General features: G+C 31.6%; 1 protein-coding gene across 1 annotated transcript; it reads right to left on the reverse strand.

Annotated features, from left to right (window-relative positions):
• Positions 1–64: 64 nt before the first annotated feature.
• Positions 65–23,515, reverse strand: LOC118197048 (uncharacterized). The gene is made up of 2 exons (XM_035368515.2): positions 23,362–23,515; positions 65–3,643 (listed from the first exon to the last, which is right to left on the reverse strand). Exons 1-2 carry the CDS (start codon positions 23,383–23,385, stop codon positions 1,436–1,438), a joined length of 2,232 nt encoding a protein of 743 aa, XP_035224406.2. The 5' UTR covers positions 23,386–23,515; the 3' UTR covers positions 65–1,435.
• Positions 23,516–25,192: the final 1,677 nt, after the last annotated feature.

Consider the following 25,192-nt stretch of genomic DNA (forward strand, 5'->3'; position numbering starts at 1 on the left):
TAATTTGAGAATAGAAAAGGATAATATTAATTATTTGTAATATATGAAACACTGAGAAACGATGGTAATTATAAATATTCTTTAATTATAAGAATACAGACACTACAATATTTCTTTTATTTACAAACATAAAATTTCTATATACAATATCATGATTTATCTGCGCTCGTTGAACAGTAATATAAAGGACATTTCAAGGACAAGAACTTTATCCTTTTATGTGATGTAACATTTTTTAAACAAGAACAAAATCTTAAAATAAGAAATAAAGAAACTTAGCTTTCATCATTCATAAACGTAACTATATAAATTTTTAATAGCTGTTTTTGGCACATGGTATGTATAATACTAGGTTGGGAATAAAATAAATTCTATTCTTCAATTTATAAAATATTCAAATATTCAATCTCCTCTTTTATATATACAGGTATGTGTAACCGCTTTTTACATAATTGGTCTTTGGCAATTTCACATCGAACTAACTGATCACGCGATTTTGCCAATTAATGAATTGCAGTTGCTTCTAACCTGAATTACATTCAAGAAAAGTGCAAACTGTTTTTATATTAACAAATTCAAGTGTTTAATAAAACTAGTTTTATTTTTAAGTCTTTAAAAGACTATTAGTTAATATTTCCTATCGTTAAAATATTCAATTTATGAGTTTCTTTCTTTCTCCACCCCATAGCATTATTTTAAAGTTTTACATTAATTCAGAGACTTTCAGTTCTCGTAAAATTTCAAAATTTTGCTCTATATTGTAATGAAAATAAGTCCGTTAATGATCGCATGTGTTTAAGTGAAGAAAAGAGAATTGGCTACTTCTCATATTATACCGATAGCTAAAAAAGATTAAATTTAGAGAAAAGATATATAAAATACCAACAGATGGCGACTGCACTAGATTGGAATTGAACAAGCAATACCTTGAACTATGTCTATAATTTTGCATATTTAAATATATATCTAACTGAATTTGAAAATAATTTAGAAGTTATATTTTAACTAATGATATTTCATCATGAAATTCACCAAAACTGTTTCAGGAACAAGAAGAAGATAATTTTTTAAATCCCGCTTTTTGTGTTGTAATGAAAACAAGTACAGAACTTTTGATTTGGACTCGAATAAGGTGTGTTAGAATTTACAGTAAGCAAAAAAGAATAAGAGAAAGAGTAACGATTTGAATATCACCTAAAGAAGCGATTTTCAAAGAAAGCATTGCGTGGTCAAAGTTTAAAACGATGACACAAAAAATAAAAATTTACAGTTCTTGTACATTATTTCGATAAGTCATTTCAGATGTGAAAAGCGCAAATGCTGCCATTATAAGGCATACCGTTTCATCACACATTTTTCTGTCTGTCCAAAATTTTAGGAAAACACATGCATTTTCAGCACACAGGAAGAAAGTTCCATAGCTCCATTTCGGAAATTACCACCACCTGTGGTATAAAGAGCGACTTTGATAAGCATGGAGCATTTGATTTACACGTGGGTGAAGATACATAGGAGCTGGTGGCGCAAAAGTAGGGGGCATCTTCAGAGGATTTGGAATGAGCTTATGTACTGGTACAGGATAGCCAATAGCTCTCCCGAAATGTCCCTGTACTGGTAACGGGGGGAACATTCTGTAATGCATTGGATGAAGTCGAATATGATGTTCGTAGATCAGTGCATTTTTGGGAATGGACAAAGGATCTGGATCTGGTCTCAAATTGTTGAAAAACTGATCTTTTGGTCCAAATAAACTAGGATCTTCTGCAAGCTTACCATCTTTGGAATAGCTGACACTGTGAGTTGTTACTAAAGGACTTTCTTCTCCATTACCTGCAGAATGTTCAAGAGGGTTATCATTAGGTATCGAGCCTCCACTTTTTTCTTCTTCGTGGATAAGATCTCCTTGGTAGGGATGTACATGTTCGGTTATATGATCCTTATTTTGATGATTTCCATGCCTTCCTTTAGCTGCTTCATATGGAGTATAGGGGGCTTTTGTTTCATGTTTTTGATCATGCTTATGACCTTTATCATCCTGATTATACTTAGATTCATAGTCTCTGGAATAAGAGTGATATGGAGCATCTGGGGGAGAATTAGTGTTATACTCTTCGTGGCTGGAATATGGAGGATTTCGTTTTTCATAGTCAGGCGTAAAACCATTACTTGAGTGGATACCTGGGCTAACTTCATTTGGGAAAGGTCCATCATGGAACTCATCGGTACCATATTGCCCTGCGCCATATCTGTACATTTCCATACCTATATTTCTTTCATCGCTGTGTGGCTCTGGGCTATTGTAGGGCTGTGGGCTTCTGTAGGACTCTGGATTATTATAAGACTGGGGACTATTATAAGGTACTGGACTATTATAAGGTTGCGGATTATTGTAGGGTTCTGGATTATTATAGGACTGGGGACCACTGTAGGATTCTGGAAGACTAGATTTTGGAGAATCATCATTTACTCTATAATAAGTCTTCCGCCCATAACTTTCATGAGGTCCTGTATAATGATAACCTTTTTTCCTACTTTCTACTTTAGGTTTTGTAACATCGTCACCTGGTGATCCAAGATCCGAATAAGAAGAGTAGCTATTCGGTGCTGCGGAATCCTTTTCTACTAAACTCTTTAATTTCCCCAGATTTTCAATCATATGCCTATAAGTTTGCATATGCCCAATTTTCTTACCATCTGGTCCATAGTGATGGTGATGATTGTGCAAATGAAAATGGTTTCCATTTTCACCATTTTTATAAAAGAAATTGGTTCTGGGAATTCCGTGCAAGTGTTCGCCAGAAAACGCCATTGAACTATGGCGTAGAAAATCAGAAGTTTTAGGTAGATTGTATCGTTCTTTGGAAAAGTCGGAAAGCTCAGGTATAGAGTTTACTCTGCCTTCAGGAAAGCTAGGCATTTTAGGCGCGTCATAAAACCTTCCTTCAGGGCTCATTTCATCTTTTGAACCATAGTAGGGAACCTGATGGGCTCTGTTAGATCTACTGTGGACAATGGTATCAGGCTTGTCAACCCAACTTTCAGCTTTCTTTCCTTTACGTGAGCAGTTTCGCCTTGGTTTTTTTGTTTGAGGTTTCTGATAATATGTACGAGGTTCACCACTGGTATCTTCTTCACTGTTATACGGAGCATGATGATCATGGGGATGTTCATCATGGTGGTAATTGTGACTATGGTCATCCTCAACGCTATGTTCGGCATCATAATGACGGTAACTGCTTTGCGCTTTCAAATCTCTTTTATCGTTTATGATTTTGCTCTGACTATCAATGCTACTGTCTAATGTATCATCTTCAGGTTTCTTGATAGGCGTGCTATACCAATGTATTACATCATAATTATCACCTGAAACGTTATGCAGTTTTAAGTTATATTTTGGTGAGTTCTTTCTACGAGTTTCATCTATAGATATTGAGTCGATAGAATGACGACTCGCTTCAGCTATATTATCTTGTTTACTGTCATCAGAAGGATTTACAATCGTTTCTTGCTCCGTTGATTCTAACGATAGCAAATCCAGCTCACTTTCTGGAACTGTTAAAGTAGATACGTCTCTGTAATTGAGGTCATCTTTCTTCGCTTGGGAAGCAGTAGCGAAACTTAGGAGAAGGAGCAAAAATTTCATCTAAAAAACAAAAGTTTTGATTTAATAATTTCGAGAATTGTTTTGTAAAAGTCATTATTATCTAGATCATCGTTTCAAAATATATGCAACAAATAATTCAGATTAATATAGAACCATTATGAGGATAAAATGTGTTAATGAATAAAGCAAAGCAAAGTCATATTTTATCGACTCAAAAAAATTCATCGTAAAATATATTCTGAAGTGACAAATATTTTATTTGAATGACATAACATTTCCCTTAGTCACTTCGCTAATATAATTGTTTTTTTACAAAAAAAAAAAAAAAAAAAAAAAAAATCGCACTATTATTTTTTGAAATAATATTGTTTATTACCTCAGTTGAAGTAAGTATCTAAAATACTGATGCCCCAAAAGCTACATTTCTTCCCATTAAAATATAACATCTTTACAAAGTTAAACTGTAGTTCCATATACTGTAGAAGACGAAGACCGGATATAAGATCTTGAACCTAAAGTAACCAATAAAATCTAAAGTATGTTAACACTTTCCTCTACGTCAAATGAAATTAATCTTATTTTTAAACTGTTCAAGAGTATTTAATTTTTTGTTGATTTAAGTATGGCAGAAGACCAATAATATGGCATCCAGTGGTTATGGTACACTAGAAAATCCGACATGGAAATATTCTATAGGATAATAAGCGTATCATTCGGAAGTAATTGCAAGCGTTCTTTACTACACTCATGTCCATAAATTAAGGATAATGCAAAATCAGGCAAAGGAAGAGTTAAAAGCAGAACAAATTTGACTTATTTGTAAAGCTTATTTATTAAACAAAAGGTAAAGAGCAAAAAAGATGCTATAAATTTGATATTATTAAAAAAAAATAGCGATTTTTTCTCCCTGGAGCAAATTACAAAAAAAAAAAAAAAAAAAAAAAAAAAAAAAAAAGACCTATTTACAAAAAACCAATATTACATGGTTGGTATGATTGTTAATACATTGTATGTCTCCCATACGATGCAATACAGTCCGTACAACGCCTAGGCATGCTGAGTATCAAATTTTCTCATGGAAGTGTGCATAAAATTGTTGCCGATCACCTTAAATTTCGTAAAGTTTGTGCTCGATGGGTGCCACGTCTATTGACGGAAGAACATAAAGGAAAGCGTTTTGAAAGTACATTTGCATTTCTACAACGCTACCAAACGTAAGAAAATGAGTTTTGGGACAAAATTGTGAGAGATGAAACTTGGATTCACCACTTCTCACCTGAAACGAAACGCAGCTCCCTCGAGTGGAAACATTGCAGTTCCCAGACACGAACAAAGTGTCGAACTGTTTCATCTGCGGGAAAGGTGATGATGACGCTGTTTTTCGACAGAGAAGGCGTGGTTCATGCCGAAGGGTGCCACAGATAATGCATCTTATTATTGTGAAACACTAAAACGATAGCGAAAGTCACTTAAAAATCGACGGCCACGTAAACTGTCGAAAGGCATTGTGCTCTTGCATGACTTACTCTTGCATGCAGCAAAACAAACGTGCGAACTTCTGAAAAAAATTAGGTGTTAAGTGTGGAATCGCCCTCCTTATAGCCCAGACCTTTCACCTTCTGTAAGCATTGCAAATATATGAAACAAACATATTTCCCTCTCTGAAATGTCTTTTCTGTAGGAAGGATTTTTTTGTTTCTGCAAAGCTGTAGTGGAACATAATTTAATGTTTTTATAATATTATTAAGATTTTCTGAGTGGCAACATGAATTAATGTTTTTGCGTAATTATTAAGATTTGCTCTGTGGCAACAACGAGTTCAGTTCAAAAAGTTGTTACTTTGAGTATTCCATGACAATCGCTGCGTAAGCCTTATTCTTTAAAAACCTTGTTATGCTATTTTTATATTAAAAATAAGTAATATGTAACAAATAAGTATGGAATTTATATGAAATAAATACGATGTTGTTTTAAAGACTAAAATAAGCATTTATTTAAATTATTTATTATGAAACTTTCTTGATATTTGTTTTGATTTTGAGTTTTCATCATTACCTATTTTATACTTCTCATATTTTGACATCTATCCTGGTCATATTTCTTATATATATTTCAAGGAACATTTCATAGTAAAATGCATTTTATAAGTTATAAATATCATAAATACAAAGCTGTTTATGAAATTAATTATTTCAACAAAAATAGTTTTATTATTTAAAAATTTCCCTCTAAACTCTTTTATTGAAGAAAATCTGATCACCCTGTTAATGACAATCTACGTATCAATAGACCATCCGAAGGACTTTGAATTCCTTTTTACAGATAAAATAAACAAATGGCAATTCATTTCATCTTTGAACGTTGTTATTTGATTAACTTCACCATTAATCGAATGAAACTTAGAAACTGAAATAAAGACCATAAGCCCTTACAAAATTATATCGATTTTATGTCACAAATTAACAACAACTTAAAAATTTATTTATCCATACCAAATAACAGAAATATAAGGATCGTTAATATTTTAAATTAAAGCAATATTATCACGATTTTTAGCAGTCAAATACTAATTTAGATCCTAATTCAGCAAAACGATGATTTTATTAAATTGTTTCCTTTCACAAAGTTAGAAGGGGGGAAAGAACTCAAAATTTCTTTCAACGAAAATTATTTGTATTTTTCTTTAAAAATAAACAAAATTGGTGCATTAGTTATTGCTAAGAGTTCTTGTAAGATTCTGAATTTCTTTCTGAAGGGTTCAAGTTGCAAAGAGGGGAACATATAAAGTATTATTAGTCCAATGGAGCATTAAGCCAGAAGGGCTATTAGTCTCGAAACGACATTTTGCCTCGACTCATTATAAACGGCGTATCACTTTTTAAATTGTTGCCACCAAATATTATCGCCCTGTATTATACTTAAAAGAAATTAAATGATGAAGAATCTGCATGAATGTATGTATGTTTCTCGCACTGTTTAAAAACGACGGGACCTAGAGCCATCAAAATTTGAATAAAATGATCTTCCATCTGAAAATGGGAATCTGAAAGCCCAAATTTTGAATTTTGAATTTTTTTATTATCTATTTCATATTTTGTAAAACATTAACGGATTTTTGATTAGCAGACTCAACTATACCAAAGCGATCAATGGCAATACTGTACGGAAAAATACATTTTTTTTCTCCAGCGCGCGAGACTCTCTATCGGAAATTCTAAAGATATGCTATTTTTAAATATTTTATGATATTGCTGTTGAATTGAATTTTACGCGGCTTAAGTAAACGCTTCTTTGGATGGAATATAAAATCTGAAAGCTTTCAGATTTTTTTTTTCATTTAGTGGCAACGGTAGGATTTTTTTTTCTGGCATTATATCTTAGAGTAAATGACATTATATCTTAGAGTATTTCGAGCAGTTAGATAAAAAAAGTAATGAATATTTTTTATCTAACTGCTCGAAATGAAATTTATTTTTCAATATTAGGGATTTTAGTTCGTTTTTACGTAATGGTTTTCTATTTTGGATATTATTTCAAAAATAAACATCAAATTTGAAAGGTACTTGACGATTCATATGATATATTATTCACATAAAGATGTTAAGGAGACTGTGGTTGCATTTATAGATAGTTTAATTACCAAAAATGCCTCTGTGAGTAGGTTTTATTTTTGTTCTAGGTAGCCCACCATGTCTGTGTACCTAAAAATATAAAGGATGATGAAAATGCTTTTCATATTTAATTGATTTTAATTGCTTTTACACCACACTGAAGCATAATGAAAAAAAAAATATTTAAATGCTTTTGCTGTTAGGGAAAAGGAAAATAAACAGATTTGAATCTTTTTTAGTTTTATTAATTTATAACAAAGTATTCCCTTAAATTTTAAAGACATAAATTTTAAATACTCACTATGCGTAAAATTTTTCTGTGCATTAATGTTGCAAATAAATTTAAGCATAAGAGACAATGAATTGTAATAGAAATTTGAGGAAAAAATTCAAATAATGAAATATTTGCATTTAATAGATTTGTACATACAGTATAAAAGCGTGTACCATTCACAATTAATTCAAGATAAATTAGAGTGAAAGTTTCATTTAAATTTTTTTTTTACATAAAATTTTCTTTTATTGAAACTAGAGAATTAATCGAATGCCATTATATGATATTTAAAACGAGCAAAAATAGTATAATATTTTTTTTGCTTGTATTTTATCATTTGCAAAGCCTTTTTTTTCACTGCTTTAAATGGAACTAACTCATAATTCGATTTACAGAAATAAATTCTGAGATTTCGACTTTAAGGTCAGTGCTTTCTACGCTAGGATGAACAACGCAGAGGAAGTAATTTGATCAAAATAAAAATGATGACATCCATTTTTCATTTTATTTTGCAAGTCACGTTATAAAAGGGCAGATCTCTCATCTGATTAAAATCGTATTCATAAAAATAAACTTCTGTGTTCAACCAGCCTGTTTTCTTTGTCGAAATTCAGTGGAAGAAGAGCATATGTATCAGCTTTTTGCATAATTTTCGCATTGGGAGAAGATACAAAAGCAAGTACACTAATAACGACAGGAAAGATTAAAAAAAAAAAAAAAAAAAAAAAAAAAAAAAAAAAAAAATTCCAATCTGTAAACTACAAATTACAATCTAAGGCCTGTAAGAATTTACTTTTAAAATTTCAAAAGTTAAAGAATATTAAGAAAATAAAATATATAAATTTATAAAATTAAAAGAAATGATGCGATAAAAACAATATCTTCTTTTACGTTTTTGACAAACAATGTTCTTAATTTAATAAATTAAGCGGAAGAAAATGGTAAATTAAAAGTTCCTTTGTGCTACAGTAAAGCCTGTTTCGAAAAGGTAAAAGAAAATACACAGCTCTCGAGCAAATCCATTTAGTTATCTGAAATTTACGTCAGTTAATCCACTTCTGTAGGTGATGCAGAAATCTCTGCCAAAAATTCATCGATTAAATCAATTTATTAAACCTAGTGTCAAATGTTACAGAAATATAAGTTTTTTTTTTAAAATAGATTGTGCATATGGCAAACTCTCTTCTCCTACAACCCTATTCGCATTCCATTGCAGCCCACCAGCGGCCGAGCGGTAAAGTCGCTGAACACTGGTAGTTCGGTCCGAGGTTCGAATCCCGCGAACGATCTGTCTCCGCTTCAAATTTAGCAAATACGTACGTTTATTTTAACTCATTTCTGTCCTAATTAAATGTATATTAACTGTGTTTTTAAATACCTACATTATTGATATTTCGTTTAAGTCTAATGAGAATGTATTAATTTGTACATGTTCTAGTTGTTTCATATTGTTTAGAAATAGTTTTAATGTCCTCAGCGACGAGGGTGTCGGAAAATAGTTTTTCTGAAGTAAGAGTCTTACAGTTTTTACTTTAATTATAAATTCAATTTTGCTCTTGACTTGTACTTTAAACAAACTAACTAAATAAATATTCATTTTCTGAACTATTCTAATTAGTTTTTGACTGCAAATTGATTCTTACTTGAAAAAATGACGAAACACTTTCGCCTATATTAATTATTGTTAATTGATCGGAAAGTGGTTTGTTCCCCTTGATAAGTCAATTAATTTCCGATCATTAGCAATAACTACTTCAAATTTCTGCACTATCGGTTTACCTCTTTTGTGAATTTCCTGATAAAAAGACTTTTATTTCCAGCTTTTAATTGTACTTCTGGCATATTTTACTACAATAGAATAGTAATTAGCTTTTGATTAAGTTTATTTTCCTAGGACAGATATATATACAAAACTGTTCTCATATATATATATATATATATTCCTTTAACAAATACAATATATTTCATTCCTTGCAGCATTCGCGCAAGAAAAATATTTAAATTTATTTAACTTTAATTATTAGTTTTTAATGAAACAATATATAATATATTCCTTATATATATATACAAAAAGGAATAAGTTTTTTTAAACTAAAATATAGAATATTTATTTTCATTTGTAACTGGGGATAATTTAAGCCAAAATAACTGATAAGATTAAGATGAGAACAAAACTAGTTGTTAACTGCAATTTCCCATAATATTATTAAGATTTAAGCCTCGACTTATGCATAATCATTAACACCTTACATTGCTTATTCGTTTAATTGTGCTGAAAGGTTTTCACGTGTCCTAGATTTGTTAACAGCATAATATCATGAGCCTTAAATATATTAAATTTATAAATAAACAATCATTAAAGGCTCAAAGAAATACTGTATTTATTATTTTAAACAAACACGATAAAGCAATAAAATAATAATATAGATGTAGAGGATTTATTTTCTGTCTAATAACAAAGATTTCAAAATAAGGTGAAGGAATGTTAAAGTGTTTGAAGGAGAGTGTTTTGTGCTTGTAAAATCACATTATACTGAATAAATGAAAAATTCAGTAGCTTAATTTACATTTTATGCATTGAGTTGCAAACTTCAGTTTCATCACCTTCAATACTGAATAAAGCACAGGAATAAAAAAAAAATCAGACGTTTTCATATTCAAATATACCATTAATTTGATAGGATATGTAAACTGTAATCCAACATTTCCTAGAAAGGTGGACATAAGAAAAGTATAGAATCAGTAATCTAGGAAATGTTCTACAGTGCTTTTATATTCGTACATAAATATTATTCGTAAATATTTATTTACTTATCAGCAACAGACAGAAAAATATTTATATGAGCAATTTTTTGTAACCCTTATTTCAAATCAGTTGCTGTACATACGTAAAATGCAATTCAATACACAATTCGAGCAGCCCTTTTGAAATTTCCTGCCATAAGACAGACTGTGAGTTAACTTTAAAACAAAGTATCATACATTAATTTATAACAAAGGAAAAATTCATTGAATTTATTCGTATACACTAAGCTTTATTTGCTTTGCGTCATTGGATTAAAGATAAGGTTCCTCTTTAGGGATGATCTATAAAATTTAAAAATAATTTAAATCAATTGAGTTACAATTTTGAGGTTATTCAAATGTTCAATGTATATTATACAATGATTAGCATTTGCATGAAACTGCTCATAGCTGCCATTTAAAGTCTAGTTTATCTCTGCGTCTGTAGTGAAGATAAATTAGTACGTTTAGATCTTTATACTAAATTATTTTTACTAACCATCAGCTGTATATTATTAAGTTATTGTTAATATGTAACTTTATATATTAAAAATGAATTTATTAATAATAGATTTATTGATAAATTTTATAAATTAATATGTATAAGTTTATAAATTAATATGTTGTTATTAATGCATTAAGAATAATACATTTTATAAAAGTGTTTTTAATCAACTATTAGTTTAATGCTTATTGAGAAAACAAAGCATGCATAGAAAGGCAGTTTGGAAACGACACTAAGATCCGAATAATAAATTACTACAGTATATAAGGTATGTCTCCCACCTTCTTCGCATGCCTTCGTAGTGTAGTGGTGTAGTGGTCCATGGTTCGATTCCCGGCGAAGGCGTTGCATATTTTTCATCTCTCCTGCTTCCAAATAACCTAATGTCTCTACAAGTATACTATCAGCAATGTAGTGTAAGAAATAAGTGTAACGTGTTTTAGGTTCATGAACTGATTTGCTTATTTACATAGGGCGTAGAACGGTAGTAAGCGATTACAAGAATGCTATTTCAAGTCATACCTGCAGCTTTCTGAATAACCTGTATGTTATCAAAATATCACCCTTTAAAGGGAGCTACAATTTTGGAAAAAGGGAAATTGTAACACAGAGTAAAGTTAGACAATTAGGAAAGTGTGACAAAAGGTTATTTTTACTTTCATTTATTAAAGTTTTTGTTTGGCTAAAAATAATGAGATTCTTGTGATAAAGGAAATCATTGGAAGAATAAAGCAGTTGTATATTTCTCGACAACTTTTGCTTCACAGTATATTTTCCTGCGCAAAATATCAAATGACCATTTAAGAATTTTACATAAAATGCAGCAACAACATTTTGTTCATCAAACACAATTTATTTATACACAATTTCTTCGTTTTTGTGAAAAATATAAGCATTTTTGATTTCTACGAAGCAGCTGTTTTTGATTCCAAATAGGTTTATAGATTTCCACTCTTTTTTTTGTGATTTTGTTTTCCTTCCAAGATTATACCGGAATAATCATGTCTTGTCATCTATAACAGAAGAAACCATCAGAAAAACTGTGCTTCTTTTAGTGGTAGCAACTGTCTGTGACATTTTGGTGACATTTGATGAGCAGTAATGCGTTTGCGAAAAGTACCCACCTTGATCTACTTCACGCTCCAAAACAGCTACCTAGAAATATGATCCTGACGTTAAAATACTGATGGGAAAACCTTTCTTTCAATTTCAGAGCTTTATCGATTCACGACGTGCCATAGTTTGTATCCTAAAATTAGTTTCTTTCCCAAGTTGCAACGATATGAATTTTCTTTTTACTGCAAATGATTGATAATTTATTTGATTCTAATTTGGCTTTGCTTTCATTTTCGAGTTCTGAAGAACAATTATATCTTGAAAACAGCTCCAAAGTAACAGCAGTTTCGGAAAAATAGTCGACAGCAGGTCTTTGACTGATTCCTGGAATTATAGTTTAAATAGTTTGAAAATAATTATCAATTTTCCTCGTGCATGCTCGCATGGTAAAAGTCCGCCCACCTACAGCTGGAAGATCCATGGTTCAAATCCCTTCGAGTGATTTTCTCATTTTCTTGCCTTCGAATAAAAATGCCCGAACTACAGGTAATGGACGATAATTCGTACCACCTGGATATAATCGACTGGGTCTTGTATTTTTTTTCCTTTCGTCCTTTAAGTGGGCGAGTATATCAAGAATTATCGCCTTTCGATGTGCATGCAGTGTAATAGATGGCGCAATGAGATGGAAATCTGAAGATATATCGTTCAATTATTGGAGAAAATGCAATCGAATTTTTATGTTTTTGGCTTAAAAAATTAATAGCATCAAATTCTTAAAATATTTCAAAAACTAAAAAAAAAAAAAAAAAAAAAAAAAAAAATAAAGTCATTAATTTAGGAAAAATGCCAAATTTTTATACACCCTGATAACATTATAATAAGAATATTGTCTTCTGCGTACTATAACTATGAAACTTCATCTCAATAATTCCATGAAGCGTAGAATATCAGGTCGAAAATAAAAGTTTCTTCAGGACAATTTTAGAACATTAATTCATTTTATCTTGTTTGAGATACGGATAAATAACAAAATGTCACTAAAAAAGAATTTTTCTCTACATTATTCATCGCAGCAAGCAAAGCGAGACGAATTAGTTATATGCAATTTGCTCAAAAAAAGAGAATGCTACATTTTATTTAAGCTTGCGCAATCTGGCAACATCGTGTATACCATCAGAAGCTCCTTCAGAAAGAAGACTACTTTTCTTTATATTGCAAATAGGATTCGAAAACCGAAATCATCGCTGATTTTGATTAGAAGTTTTTATGTGTTATGCACAATCATAGTTTTTTTTCTTTATATACTCATTTGATGAGACATTATTTGTTTTTATATAGTTAAGTTTACTGAGCCATGACATGTAGAAAATAAGACTAACTACAGCTGGCTGTACTATAATTCCATGAATTTCATTCTATTTCATTTTATTCGAGAAGCTGAAAAATTTCAGGCAAAAAAGTTGATTGGAGCAATTTAATTTTACTTTAAAATTATGCAATTCCAAAGCAAATTTAGCTTTTCAGAGCAGTTCTAAAAATTACAGTTTGTATTTCATGTTTTATTTATAGGAGTTTTCCCAAATACTTCTTTCTTCTGATTTCCCGTTATGGTATGGGTCGCAAAATCAGCATCAGATACCGAGAAATACGCTTTATGGAAAAAGTAAAGGATGAAAGGGTTGCACAGTAAAAGACGCAAATATTTAAAAAGAAAAATCAAGACCAATCATTCCTCATTCGTCCGTCGAAACATAGGGTAATAATGTTGTGCGAGAAGATTTTTTTATTTAATGATCCCAAAGCACTCGAAGGCTATCTGCTTAAAGGGAGAGATGCCTTCGTGGAGGACATTCTAAGGAAAACTGACTCATATATATGTTACACTTAGGGAAAACTACGAAAACGTCCGTACAGTCAGCCCGTTCCCCGAGATTCGAGAGCCGAAGCGAACTACCAGTGTTCAGCGATTCTACCACTCGGCAGCTTGTGAGCCCCTGTACAAGAAGGATTTCATATTAGAGTTTTTCAGACTATTAGCAGTAATGCCTGAAATGAATTAACTCTATACGACAATATCACTGTTATTAAATTTGACCCAACAAAAGCGCCGGATTTAATGTGATGCTTCATTTTCAGAAAATGGAAAATATTTTCATATATTAACAACAGGCAAATGTTTCGATTTAAGCAAGAAAATTAATTTCTGTCTTTTGCCTTCCACTACTTGCTCTGCAGCATCGTACTCTTTCGATAAAATTCGCAATTCCTTTTCATATACAGGTTGTCCCAAAAACATTGACCTTGGATTTTATTCCATAAATATGATCATATATATATATATATATATATATATATATATATAAATTACAAAGTTACGTAAAAAAAGGTACATACAAAAATTCTTGGAGATATGTTTAAACAAAATTGGTGATGGGTTGATTATAAATTAAAATGTAAATGCTAGATTGCAGATGACGGGATCCAGAAATGTATCATAAGCATATAAAATATGGCTCTTAACTTTAATTTTATTTACAAATTTACAAAACTATGCTTTTCGAAACTTATTTATATCCAGGCATAAAGTGGTTTAAGTCAGCATTTATGTAATTTTATATCTCTGCGAGATAAAATGCTGAAATTTTATACATGACCTTATTAGTGTATGGGCCACATTTTACTGACTGAGTATTTTTCAATACAGGGACCATATAAAAACTCAAATTTTATATTTCTTCAAATTTACTTCCTTGAAAATTTTAATTGATTTCATAAAATTCTGTACCTATTTTTAGGTAACTTTGTAATTTATATTATGTGTTTATGGGAACAAAAGCCGAGGTCAATGGTTTTGGGACACCCTGTATGTGCTTATCGAAGTGGCTAGCATAGTCAGTACGCGCAATAGTCAAATTTTCAACAGACCGGCTGGATCGAGAGCATTGTGCGCTGTCAAAGCTGAGTCCTCAGATTTCTTTATCACACTGAAACTTGTTGCTCCATTATGCGCACTTTCATCTACAAAGATTGCACAAAAGATTCTATCATTTTCCGCATAACACCTCCCATTTTTGTTATAAGTTTTCACAATCAAAATTCGCTATTCCTTTGTGTATGGCTCCATGGTCGACTAAGTTGCAATGGAGCTGCAAAATAGACTGACAATTACAAAACGCCAGTGTTCCAAGCTCAAATCAAATTGAACATTCTTAAATCGAAACATTTACATTTTCTGAAAACACTTTTTTTTGGGGGGGGGCGGGGTTTATTAAATTCGGAGCTGTTGTTGGGACACCTTATATATTCGTTTTATACTCTCACAGTTGGAAGTTTCAGATTGCATTTGATTCGTCTCCACTATACTGCGCTGGGTAATTAATCTGACTGCATTGTATATGAATGTGTATAATTTATGCCAGCTAATTCGTAAATCCTGGGCAGCTTGATTACAGCAATAGTGTTATGGCATAAAATAAATTATTGCTAAAAACAAATTATTTTATGTTTAGAATTTTGTGAGGTTTATTTAATTTAAATAACAGTTATTATATATTTGAAACTTTTGCTATCACTTCTCTCTTTACAATTTCCCTCCAGACTGCAAATTAACTCGGCTGCATTTAAATGAAGGTTTGAGATAGCGTGTTTGGAGGCCATGTATTCTAGATAAGATTTCCGGTCTTCCATGTGCTGTTTATCGATAATTTAAATTCATGCCGGTTATAGTCCGAGCTAACTTCGCGAATAAATTGCTCTGTGTAGCCTTTTGCTGTTAGATGTTTAAATTTAGTTCTACATTTTTATTTCTATTTTGAGTGTCTCGCCATAAGTACTGGCGAACTTTGTAAGCACTACGAGTGCCTTCTGTTCCTCTTATTAAGTTTAGAAAAAAAGGGTCTTTTATATCCTTCAATAGTGTCTGTACTTACTCTATTAGACTAATCAATAAGTCACTTAAAGTCTATTAAAAGGTTAAGTCATATTTTACAATAGTAATAGACGTTAAATCTTATGATTTTATTAAAACAGCATTTTAAATTTTGTTTGAAAGGCCAATAAAGAATTAAATAAGAAATGATTCTTGTTCTGAAAATGTTCTGAAATTAGAGAAGCTTCTGATCTTCTATCAGAAAAATGGCTAAATAAAGAGCTTTTTCCTTTTAATGAGTTGAAGCATTAAGGTCAATAGGTTTTTAATTAGACGCTTAGTGACCTTTCTGCTGAAAGTACTTGGCACCTTCTTTTAGATATTGTTAGTGGAATAGATATTTCTAGCATTTTAAAATTTCTCTGAAATTCAGTAGTAACGAAGTCAGGATCGCGTGGTAAAATACATTTAGTAAGAAATTAAGTTTCATTCCAACAATAAAACACATAATTTTGCTTCACTTGTTTTCAATACCTTGCTTACGCATATGTATATTCATGTGATTGTTCTGAATGTGATAGAATGATCTGGCGTTTAACATATGCGTTCAAATATCACTGTGGTGATAATTAATATAGATATGGGATGAACCCCAAATTTTGTCGAATACGATCCTAAAAGGTTCTCAAATGTTCCGAATCCTGAATCTTTTGAATCCTTGATATAAGAATAACAAAGAGAAAAAATATAATGTGGACACCATATGAATTCTCTCCTATTCAATTCCTACTGCAAATTTTGAAATTAAACATCCGGCCAATTTTTGTCGTACGGGAGTCAAACTTCTTATAATCTTATTTTTTCATAACGAGTATAAATTTTTTTTTATATAGATATAGGAAGAGGGAGAACGCATTAAAAGTTAGTCTTCGTTAGTTGTCATAAATTAATTTAAAAAAATTTAAACTAATAAAATATGAATGATTTCGTCACGTAAAACACTTCTATAATTGAATGTATATAACTACAACACCGATTGCGAAAATAAAGGCGGAGTAAGAACTTTTAGGATGAAAAAGAGGGTGGATGTATATACTTGTATATATATATATATATATATATATATATATGGTTTTGCCAATTTCAATAAAAAAGGGACATGCACAATTAGATGTTACATGAATCCCGCATACAGAATTACAACGTTCTTCGTCTAATCGCTTATGAGTTATCCGAGATAAATATTACATATATACCTACACACGCACATACGAAAACGTTACGAAAGAATTCCTTTTGAATCCACTTTAAATCTATTTTACAATTCGTTTTGGAGAAAATAGTCCTTTATTCTGGCCGTACGTAGAAATGTTACGCGAAAAAAAAAAAAAAAAAAAAAAAAAAAATCCTCCAAATGGATTCGGGAAAGGTCAAAACGGATACTTCTGCTGAAATATATATATATATATATATATATATATATATATATATATATATGATACAGGAAATATTTTATGAATACACTACTCCCTTTACTTCGAGCAAGAAAATAAAAAGAAACAAAAAACTTTGTTTAATATCAAAAGTTTCAATGAAACCAAAATTTAAAATCTCTGCTTGATGTAATTAAAATTTAAAATAAAAAAAATGAATAAAGAAGATGCAAATAAAATTTGGTAAATGAATCATTTAATTAAACCTTTTGAAATATGGGCTGAACATAATATGAGAAAGAAATATTTGAATAATAGTTATAATTTTTTGCAGCTTTCCAGATTCTTTAAAAATGTAGGCTAGTGTATAGATGAAAGGATTATTTTAAGACCTAACGTACATAAACACTAAACACCAAACTCTAAATTCTCTTCAAAAATTTAAGAAAAGGCAAAATTGTTTAAAGTTTATAAAAGCACACTTTGAGTATGACACTTACGGCAGTCACGAAATTAATGCCAAAGATCCATATGCCAAAGAAACTTTTTATATTTTCTGTGCAAGTAGAAAAACTTCGGTTATTAAGGAAGCTGATCTGCGTATTGTAAAACAAAGGAGCAATATAAGTTTTTAAAATAAAAATGCTAATGACATGTAAGCCTTATTTTAGATCATTAAAATGTTTGAAATGGAATAAAATAAGCGAAATCATCTTTATGGAATAAAGATTAAAAAATAGTTGTTAAATGAAGCGTTTCTGATCTATCGATAGATTTAAAATTGTTTTTCAGGATTCCACGATTCTTCTTTTAACAGATGACTTTTTGAATTCGGCGTATTTTTGATAGAAGAAGGTATTTTTTGGAGCGAAGCAAATTAAAATGATCATTTTACTAAGTGAAACCTATTACTGATGATTGAAACTGTTACGAATTTTGTACATAAACAGATGATTTTAATGCAATCATTTGCAAAATTGTTGTATTTTGTTGCTTAAAATGTAACATGACAAAACTAAAGAGATTAACGCTTTTAGTAGTTTGAAGTGTAACTGTTGGTTGTACTCTGTGATACTGTGAGCACCTGTAAGAATGTTTCTGTGGAAAATTCCAGAACATTGAAGTGTTTCATTTGATAAAAATAAATTTTATCAACCTATCATAGGACCAGTGCGCATTCATTCTATTACGAACCCATACGCACGCAACATTACCATTTTTCATTGATAAAAATTTGTATCATGTTATGAAATTTCAAGATGCATAATATCGTAACAGCATATTTAAAAAAATTAACAATGCAGTTTATGTTCTAATTGAAAATACACTTTAATTTGAAAATACACTTTAAAACATATATATGTAAAACTAGTAAACAAATAACTTTATTTAGAAATTAATTTTAATTAAAAAGATAACATAGGAGCTAAATAAATAAAACTACTTATTCAGCTAATATTGATAATTATTTGCAAGGAAACATTTATGAAAACATGCATATTAATTTCCAGAAAAAAGTAACTATATTTTTTGAAATTTTATTAGTATTCTTTTAATAATAATGTGTACCTTTTCCACTAAGTTTGGAAGTAAAAACATGTATTAAAATTAGCATTTAACTTAAAAAAGATAACTTAAAATACTAACTATTTACTGGTATAAAAGAACTGATTACAATTAATAAGGTAAGACAATTATATGAAATCAGACATAAAGTTCAGACTTAAAAGAAAATGAAATTTCAGAACAGACAGTTATGCTATTAAATAATTTCCAAACTAAATTGCGGTACAAAGTTTTATTTTTTAAATGTAATTCCTATTTTCTGTTACTTTTAACGCAGACTTTATTAATATATTCTTACAAAATGAAAAAGTTTGTATCCACTTTCTTTAAAGTATATAAAATTATTTAATGTTTGAATATTTATGATGGGGTGTTTGATTTGAAACACTGTATTGAAGATTTAACGGGAGCAGGAGATTCTAAAAGAGAGTTTTTTTATTAATAAATACAAGTCCGCAAACGTATCCCTTTGATACACAAACAACACTATTTTAGGTGATGAGGCAACAAATTGTTTCTTCTTCGTCCATTTGTAACACCAACTTAGTAGATGCAACATACAATATTTCAGAAATTCGGGAATGATTGAACTGTATGAAGTTTCCAATGGAAAACGAAGATTTCTTGCAAAACAATGCTACACTGAACCGTTCCTTGAAGTATGAAGGAGTTTTAGGGCTAATTCCCGAAAGCTAAATTGCCAAAAATATTTCTTGCTTCAAAAAAGGTGCCGTTGTGGGCCCGAAGCTCAGTGTTAAACATTCCATCTTCCAGTGAAATAATAAAACATCAATAAAAATAAAAAATATTGTGATTAAGAAAGCTAATCTTCCATTAACGTTTACACAAAAAATTCCAAATAATCTTGTTTGTGCATTAAATCCAGAGATGTTTCTTTTTATAAATATTACATCTATAGTGTAAGTAATGTGTACTTTCTTCAGTGAAAATTCTTTTCAGATTGTTAACGTTGGAGTCTGTGAAATCATTAGATCACATTCAGATATACCCCATTTTTCACACGTTTCATCTTTATGTCGTCCTGAACAGTACGGTGATAGCCGAGATTAACCAACTGCATTTCCGTTGAGATTTGGTAGACATCTGAATAAGATATAGGCATTTCTGATTGAGTATCTTTCAGAAATTAGGAGACTCACGAAGCTCTCCCTAGTAATCAATGGAAGGGATAGACAGATGCTGAATTACATGCCCCTAGAGCAGGGGTTCTCAACTGGGGGTACGCAAGAGAAAAATAGGTGGCACGCAAAGAAGCAAAGCATTTTGAACAATTAAATCAAAAAATTAAAACCCCAACATCCTGATTGAGTTTTTTCTCTAATAGTCGTAAATTTAGGCGGTATGAGCTTTGTTCAAGAGTGGTGGTGGTATAGTTCGACCGGCTCATCCGCGATCATAAGCCCAAACACGCATGAGTCATTCGGAATGAATTATTCTCAGAATAGGATGGAAGGATGGGGACTTTTTTCCCCTCGAGCATATCAATTCTGTCTTTCCGGAGGCTTTTACGTGATCTTTCTCGTCGCAGCAAGTGATAACGCCCGTTTGGGACGAGTCTATGTATTTTGGCAGAATGCCAGCCAAGGTCGTGTTTGAGACGGTCGAACTATAGTAGTACTTTGTAGTGGTGGTACTGAAGGTTTTCAATTTTTTTTAGATGTCCAAAAGGTTGAGAACCGCTACCCTAGAGCGTTCGCAACTGGGTGTAATGAATGCAGATATTCTTTGCCTTCACTGCAGAATTTAATCCAGTCTTCTCGTCATTCTTCTTCTTAATCCCTCATCTTGATGTCCCGATAAAAAACTTTTGAGTTTGAAACTTTTTTGTATTAAAAATTCCCAGTTCTCACAGATTAATATTTTAACTGTGCCGAACATTCAGTTACATTTCCAACCCACATCCAACAAGGCCAAACGTTTTAAAAATTACGTAACTTTCCCATAAATTATGAAGTAGCTTTCTTGCACATCAAAAACGGTAGTTGAGCGACATGCCTGAGATACTTACAGCAACGAATTTAACTGTGTAGTTTTTTTTACTATGTCGTACTAAACCTCATCTATGTTACTTTATCATAATGAATATCAGAGTTATGATATATGTCTGTTCCCTTAACACATACCGTTTTTTTGCTGTGACACATGTCTTTTTATTGCTCAAGAATGGCCTTATTAAAATTTATTCTATGCAGTATTTTATTTATTCTCTGTAGTAGCCGTATTCACTGGTGATTCATATCAAGATATATCATGTGGAATGAAACCGCATCCAGTTATATTAACGTAATATTTGAGCAACATATGTAGTATATTCTTATTAAATAAATTACGTAGAATAAGGCATTTCAATTTGTTAACGATATTAAAATATTTTGTACACTGCATAAGGTATCGCACTGTAAATTAGAATGCATAGTATAAAGAACATTGTTATATACTTTATCTTGCTCTTGTAAAATCTGGAATAAAATGTTTTGCCTAATCTTTAAAAGGATTAGGCTAAGATGAGCGAAAGGGATTCTGGTATTTCGGTTTGATCGTCAATGAGGCGACAAAGCTATGAAGAAACGGAGTACTATAAATATTTAATTTCTATTTTAGGAAATGACATTATAAATAAATTTCTCCTTACAGTTGTTGCCCACCAGCGGCCGAGCGGTAAAGTCGCTGAACACTGGTAGTTCGGTCCGAGGTTCGAATCCCGCGAACGGGCTGGCTGCATGGGCGTTTTCGTGGTTTTCCCCATGTGTAACGTGTATGCGACCCAGTTTCCCTTAGAAAATCCTCCACGAAGGCATCCGTCCTCTTAGGCAGATAGCCCTCGAGGCTTTGCCATAATCACGCACACACCTTACAGTTGTCGGCGACGGATATTCAAACACTCAGTTTGGATAATCTCACTCTTTGACACCTCTTTTTCGTGGATCCAGTACTGATATGAGCTCAGAAAGACAATTTGTAATCTGAGAAGACACACATCTGTGAAGACTGGAAACCAATCTCGAAAACGTTATGCATATTTTTGAGCAGACTGAATACAGTAATGCATTTTTAAAAGATTTCTCGATAAATCCTTCGTCACAGTCGGTTCCAGAAACTTTATCAGATTAACCGCGTTTAAAATTCCGATGTACTTCATTACATTCAATACTTTTGTTTCTGCTAATAACTTTATTTTACTTTATTATTCTTTAACCATCTAGACAACATAATGATAAATTCCTAAATTTCCAGGTCAAGATAATAAAAAGTTAGAATGTGAAAATTCGTTATTTCGAATTCATTGTTGAGAAGAACGTTCCAGAAAATGAACAATTTTAGTATTTATGAGTTTATTATAAAGATTACTCGAAGAAAGTTTTAAATAATATATATTTTCTAGTGCGTAAGCAAAATTTAAACTTTCAGTATGGGCAAAATTTCGGTTTACGTAAAGTAATATTACACATGTAAAAGCTATCATCTAAATTGTAAACTACACAATCTCGTTTTCTTTGATCATGTTGCAGGTTTTTGATTAAAATGCATTATTAATGCAAAAGGAATGTTCAAATAAATAATACAATTTTATATCTAATAATACTTTGAAAATAGGTTGCGTTGCTGTATATTTTCAAGTTCATTTCATTTGAATGAAACTGGAAATTTTCAGACATTGCTCACCTAATACTTTGAAAATAGGCTGCGTTGCTATATATTTTCATGTTCATTTCATTTGAATAAAACTGGAAATTTTCAGACATTGATCATATGGTTAGAAAAGAAATGCCAACTTTGGAATGAATGAACTAAATCAGAGTATAAGACTTCAGTAACATTAAAGAGTTTTTTCTCAAAATTATTTTGCAAAGTTTGCGATAATTTTCAATAGAAGGCTTAAATAAATTTGACAAAGAAAGTTTAAGCGTTCTCAACTCTGTTTAGTAACATAGATTTGCAATAAAGCGATATTTTGCAAAAAGTTCATTGAATATCGAACTTATATTTTAAGAACGAAAATTTTTACATGCCTTCGAAGCCATGTTTTAAATAGAACATCTTTATATATTTTTAAGGGCTTAGAGATATCTTATAATTTTTTTATTGTTTAACGCTATATTAAAAATTTTATTGCAACGACCTCGTATTAATATTTATTACATATTAATATTAGTTACATATATTATAAAAATAGAACTTAACGCCAGATATTTAACTTAAATCTCTATAAGTTTTAGTTCTCTCTCTCTCTCTCTATATATATAGTATATAAATTCAAAATAATTTAAAGTATTATTGAACTTCAAAAGTCTTACGTTTCATGTGAAAAGCTGTTATGTCGCTGAAATATGCTTCCTATTTCCAAGATTCCAGATTCTCTTTTGTGAGTTTTATGCAGTTGTAAAAAAACATTTGATCATGCTTTAAGTCTTAGCTTCATGTTGTACATTGCACATATAATTACGAAACACCTCTTCGAAATTAAATTATAATTTCGGGCATTGTTAGTGAAACTTTCCAGACTTAGCTATGAAATCATTTTATCAGTACTCGGGTTAACTATTTGCTTGAATTCTTAAACAAAACAAATTTTAGTTACTCGAAAAGTTGTTCTACAGAATAAATTTTGGTACTGAAGAAGAAAAACAATACTCACGAGGGAAGCTGAAGAAAATATCATCCTCCTTAGAGTATTCCGAAAATATCAGTTGAAGAATCAAACACTCTAATGAACGAACAACTTACAAACCCATATGAGAGAACGCAAATAAATCGCTTCACTTGCTTTGAGCTTCATTTATAGCGACATGCCCGACTTACCACTCGTCGCTCAAGTCAAAGAAAAAAATTGGAGGCAATGTATTCCTCTCTATTTCCGTGTAGACACGCGTCTTTTCAAGAGGAAGGAATAAGCTTAATTACACTTACTCGAAATTTAATTCACGGGCATGAAAGAGTTTATCATTCCACATCTCAATTTGCATACATTAATTGCTTAAAGATGTAATCTGTTAAAACTAACACAGACTAGACAATCTGATGATCTGAATCTTTATTGTTTCCATCAATTAAATAAGATACAACGATAGCATGGTTGCCGCTTGTTACACTTTCCTAGAAGACAAAGCGGTAAATTCAACAAGTTCCTAATGGGTATTTTGAAAATATATTAAATAGGGATTGGGAAACACAGGAGCGCATACTAAATAGGAGAATAAATAAGGTTCCCCTCCTCCAGCCCCCTAGTTTTGAAAACTGAATAATCGTTTTACCTTAAAACGATTGTTTAACGATATAATGCTTTAAATATTAGGATTTGAATTCATACCAAAAATTCATAAAAAACGTTTTTTGCAAGGTCGTTTTAATCAATTAGACTCAGTTTCCTCAATTATAACTTCAAAGAACGTTGATGGATGGTGTTTACTATCAAAGAATCAGTCAAAGAAGCTCAATAAAATACACATTTTAACGAGCTATTAATTCTGCTTTCATTGTTTAATAATTATTTAAATTATTTTAGGCTTTTCCGAGAATTGTTAGCATAAATTTAGGTATTTTGCATAATGAAACTCGAAAGGCATACGGAAACGAACGTGCGCTAAGATATACACTGGTGTGCAAAAATTAAGGACGAAGTCGAAAAATTAGCATATCAGCTGAACGAAGAGGCAGAGCGGACAGAAAGACCAATCAGGAGATTAAGTAAGGTGATGTAAAGTAGCACATGCGCAGATATGCAGGTAGACGTAATGGGGAAGTGTCTGAGTAGTATAAAGCATGTTGTCGGTGTAAGATCAGTATTTCTGGCAAAGAGATTGCACGCCGTATAGCAGTTAAAATCACACCGAGTTGCTGCCTCAGCGAGAAATGGCGAATAATCAATCTGTTAGACAACATCTGGATGCTTTTACCCGAGGTCGAAATCATTGGGAAGTTGGAGGAAGGCTGCAGTGTGATAAGTGTGGCTGCAGAGTTCGGAATTGCTCACAGCATTGTTTCACGACTTTGGAGACAATTTCAAACTACAGGAACCGCTATCCGAGGGTTTAGTAGTGGTCGTCCACGAGGAACCACACCCGCAGATGACCGGTATATTGCCTTACAGGCCAGAAGAAACAGGCGGCAGACAGCGGGAGAAATCGCTAGACACACGACACAGGCGACTGGACGACCGATATCGCGTTTTACCGTGGCCAGAAGACTGCACGGTGGTGGTCTGTTTGCACGACGCCCTGTACGGTGTCTACCTCTAACGCCTACCCATCGGAGAAGGCGTTCTCTGTGGTGCCGGGAACACCGGAATTAGAGAGACAATGAATGGGGACGAGTACTCTTTACAGATGAGAGCAGATTCGATCTGAGTAGCGATTCTCATCGCATACTCATCTGGAGAAAGCGGGGAAGCCGCAATAATCCCATCATCATTGAACATCATTGAAAGGGACAGGTATGGAGGTAGCGGTGTTCTCGTTTGGGGAAGCATC

The sequence above is a fragment of the Stegodyphus dumicola genome, chromosome 1 (genome assembly GCF_044657685.1).
Source record: "Stegodyphus dumicola isolate Sdum_Otavi_A_Nest chromosome 1, ASM4465768v1".
NCBI classification, from domain to species: Eukaryota; Metazoa; Arthropoda; class Arachnida; order Araneae; family Eresidae; genus Stegodyphus; species Stegodyphus dumicola.

Coding starts and splice junctions, on each gene's coding strand:
- LOC118197048 (XM_035368515.2), bottom strand. CDS start 23,385: ATGATATTTTCTTCAGCTTCCCTC. Junction 3,644..23,361: donor TATTTTCTTCAGCTTCCCTC/GTGAGTATTGTT, acceptor TTTGTTTTTTAG/ATGAAATTTTTGCTCCTTCT.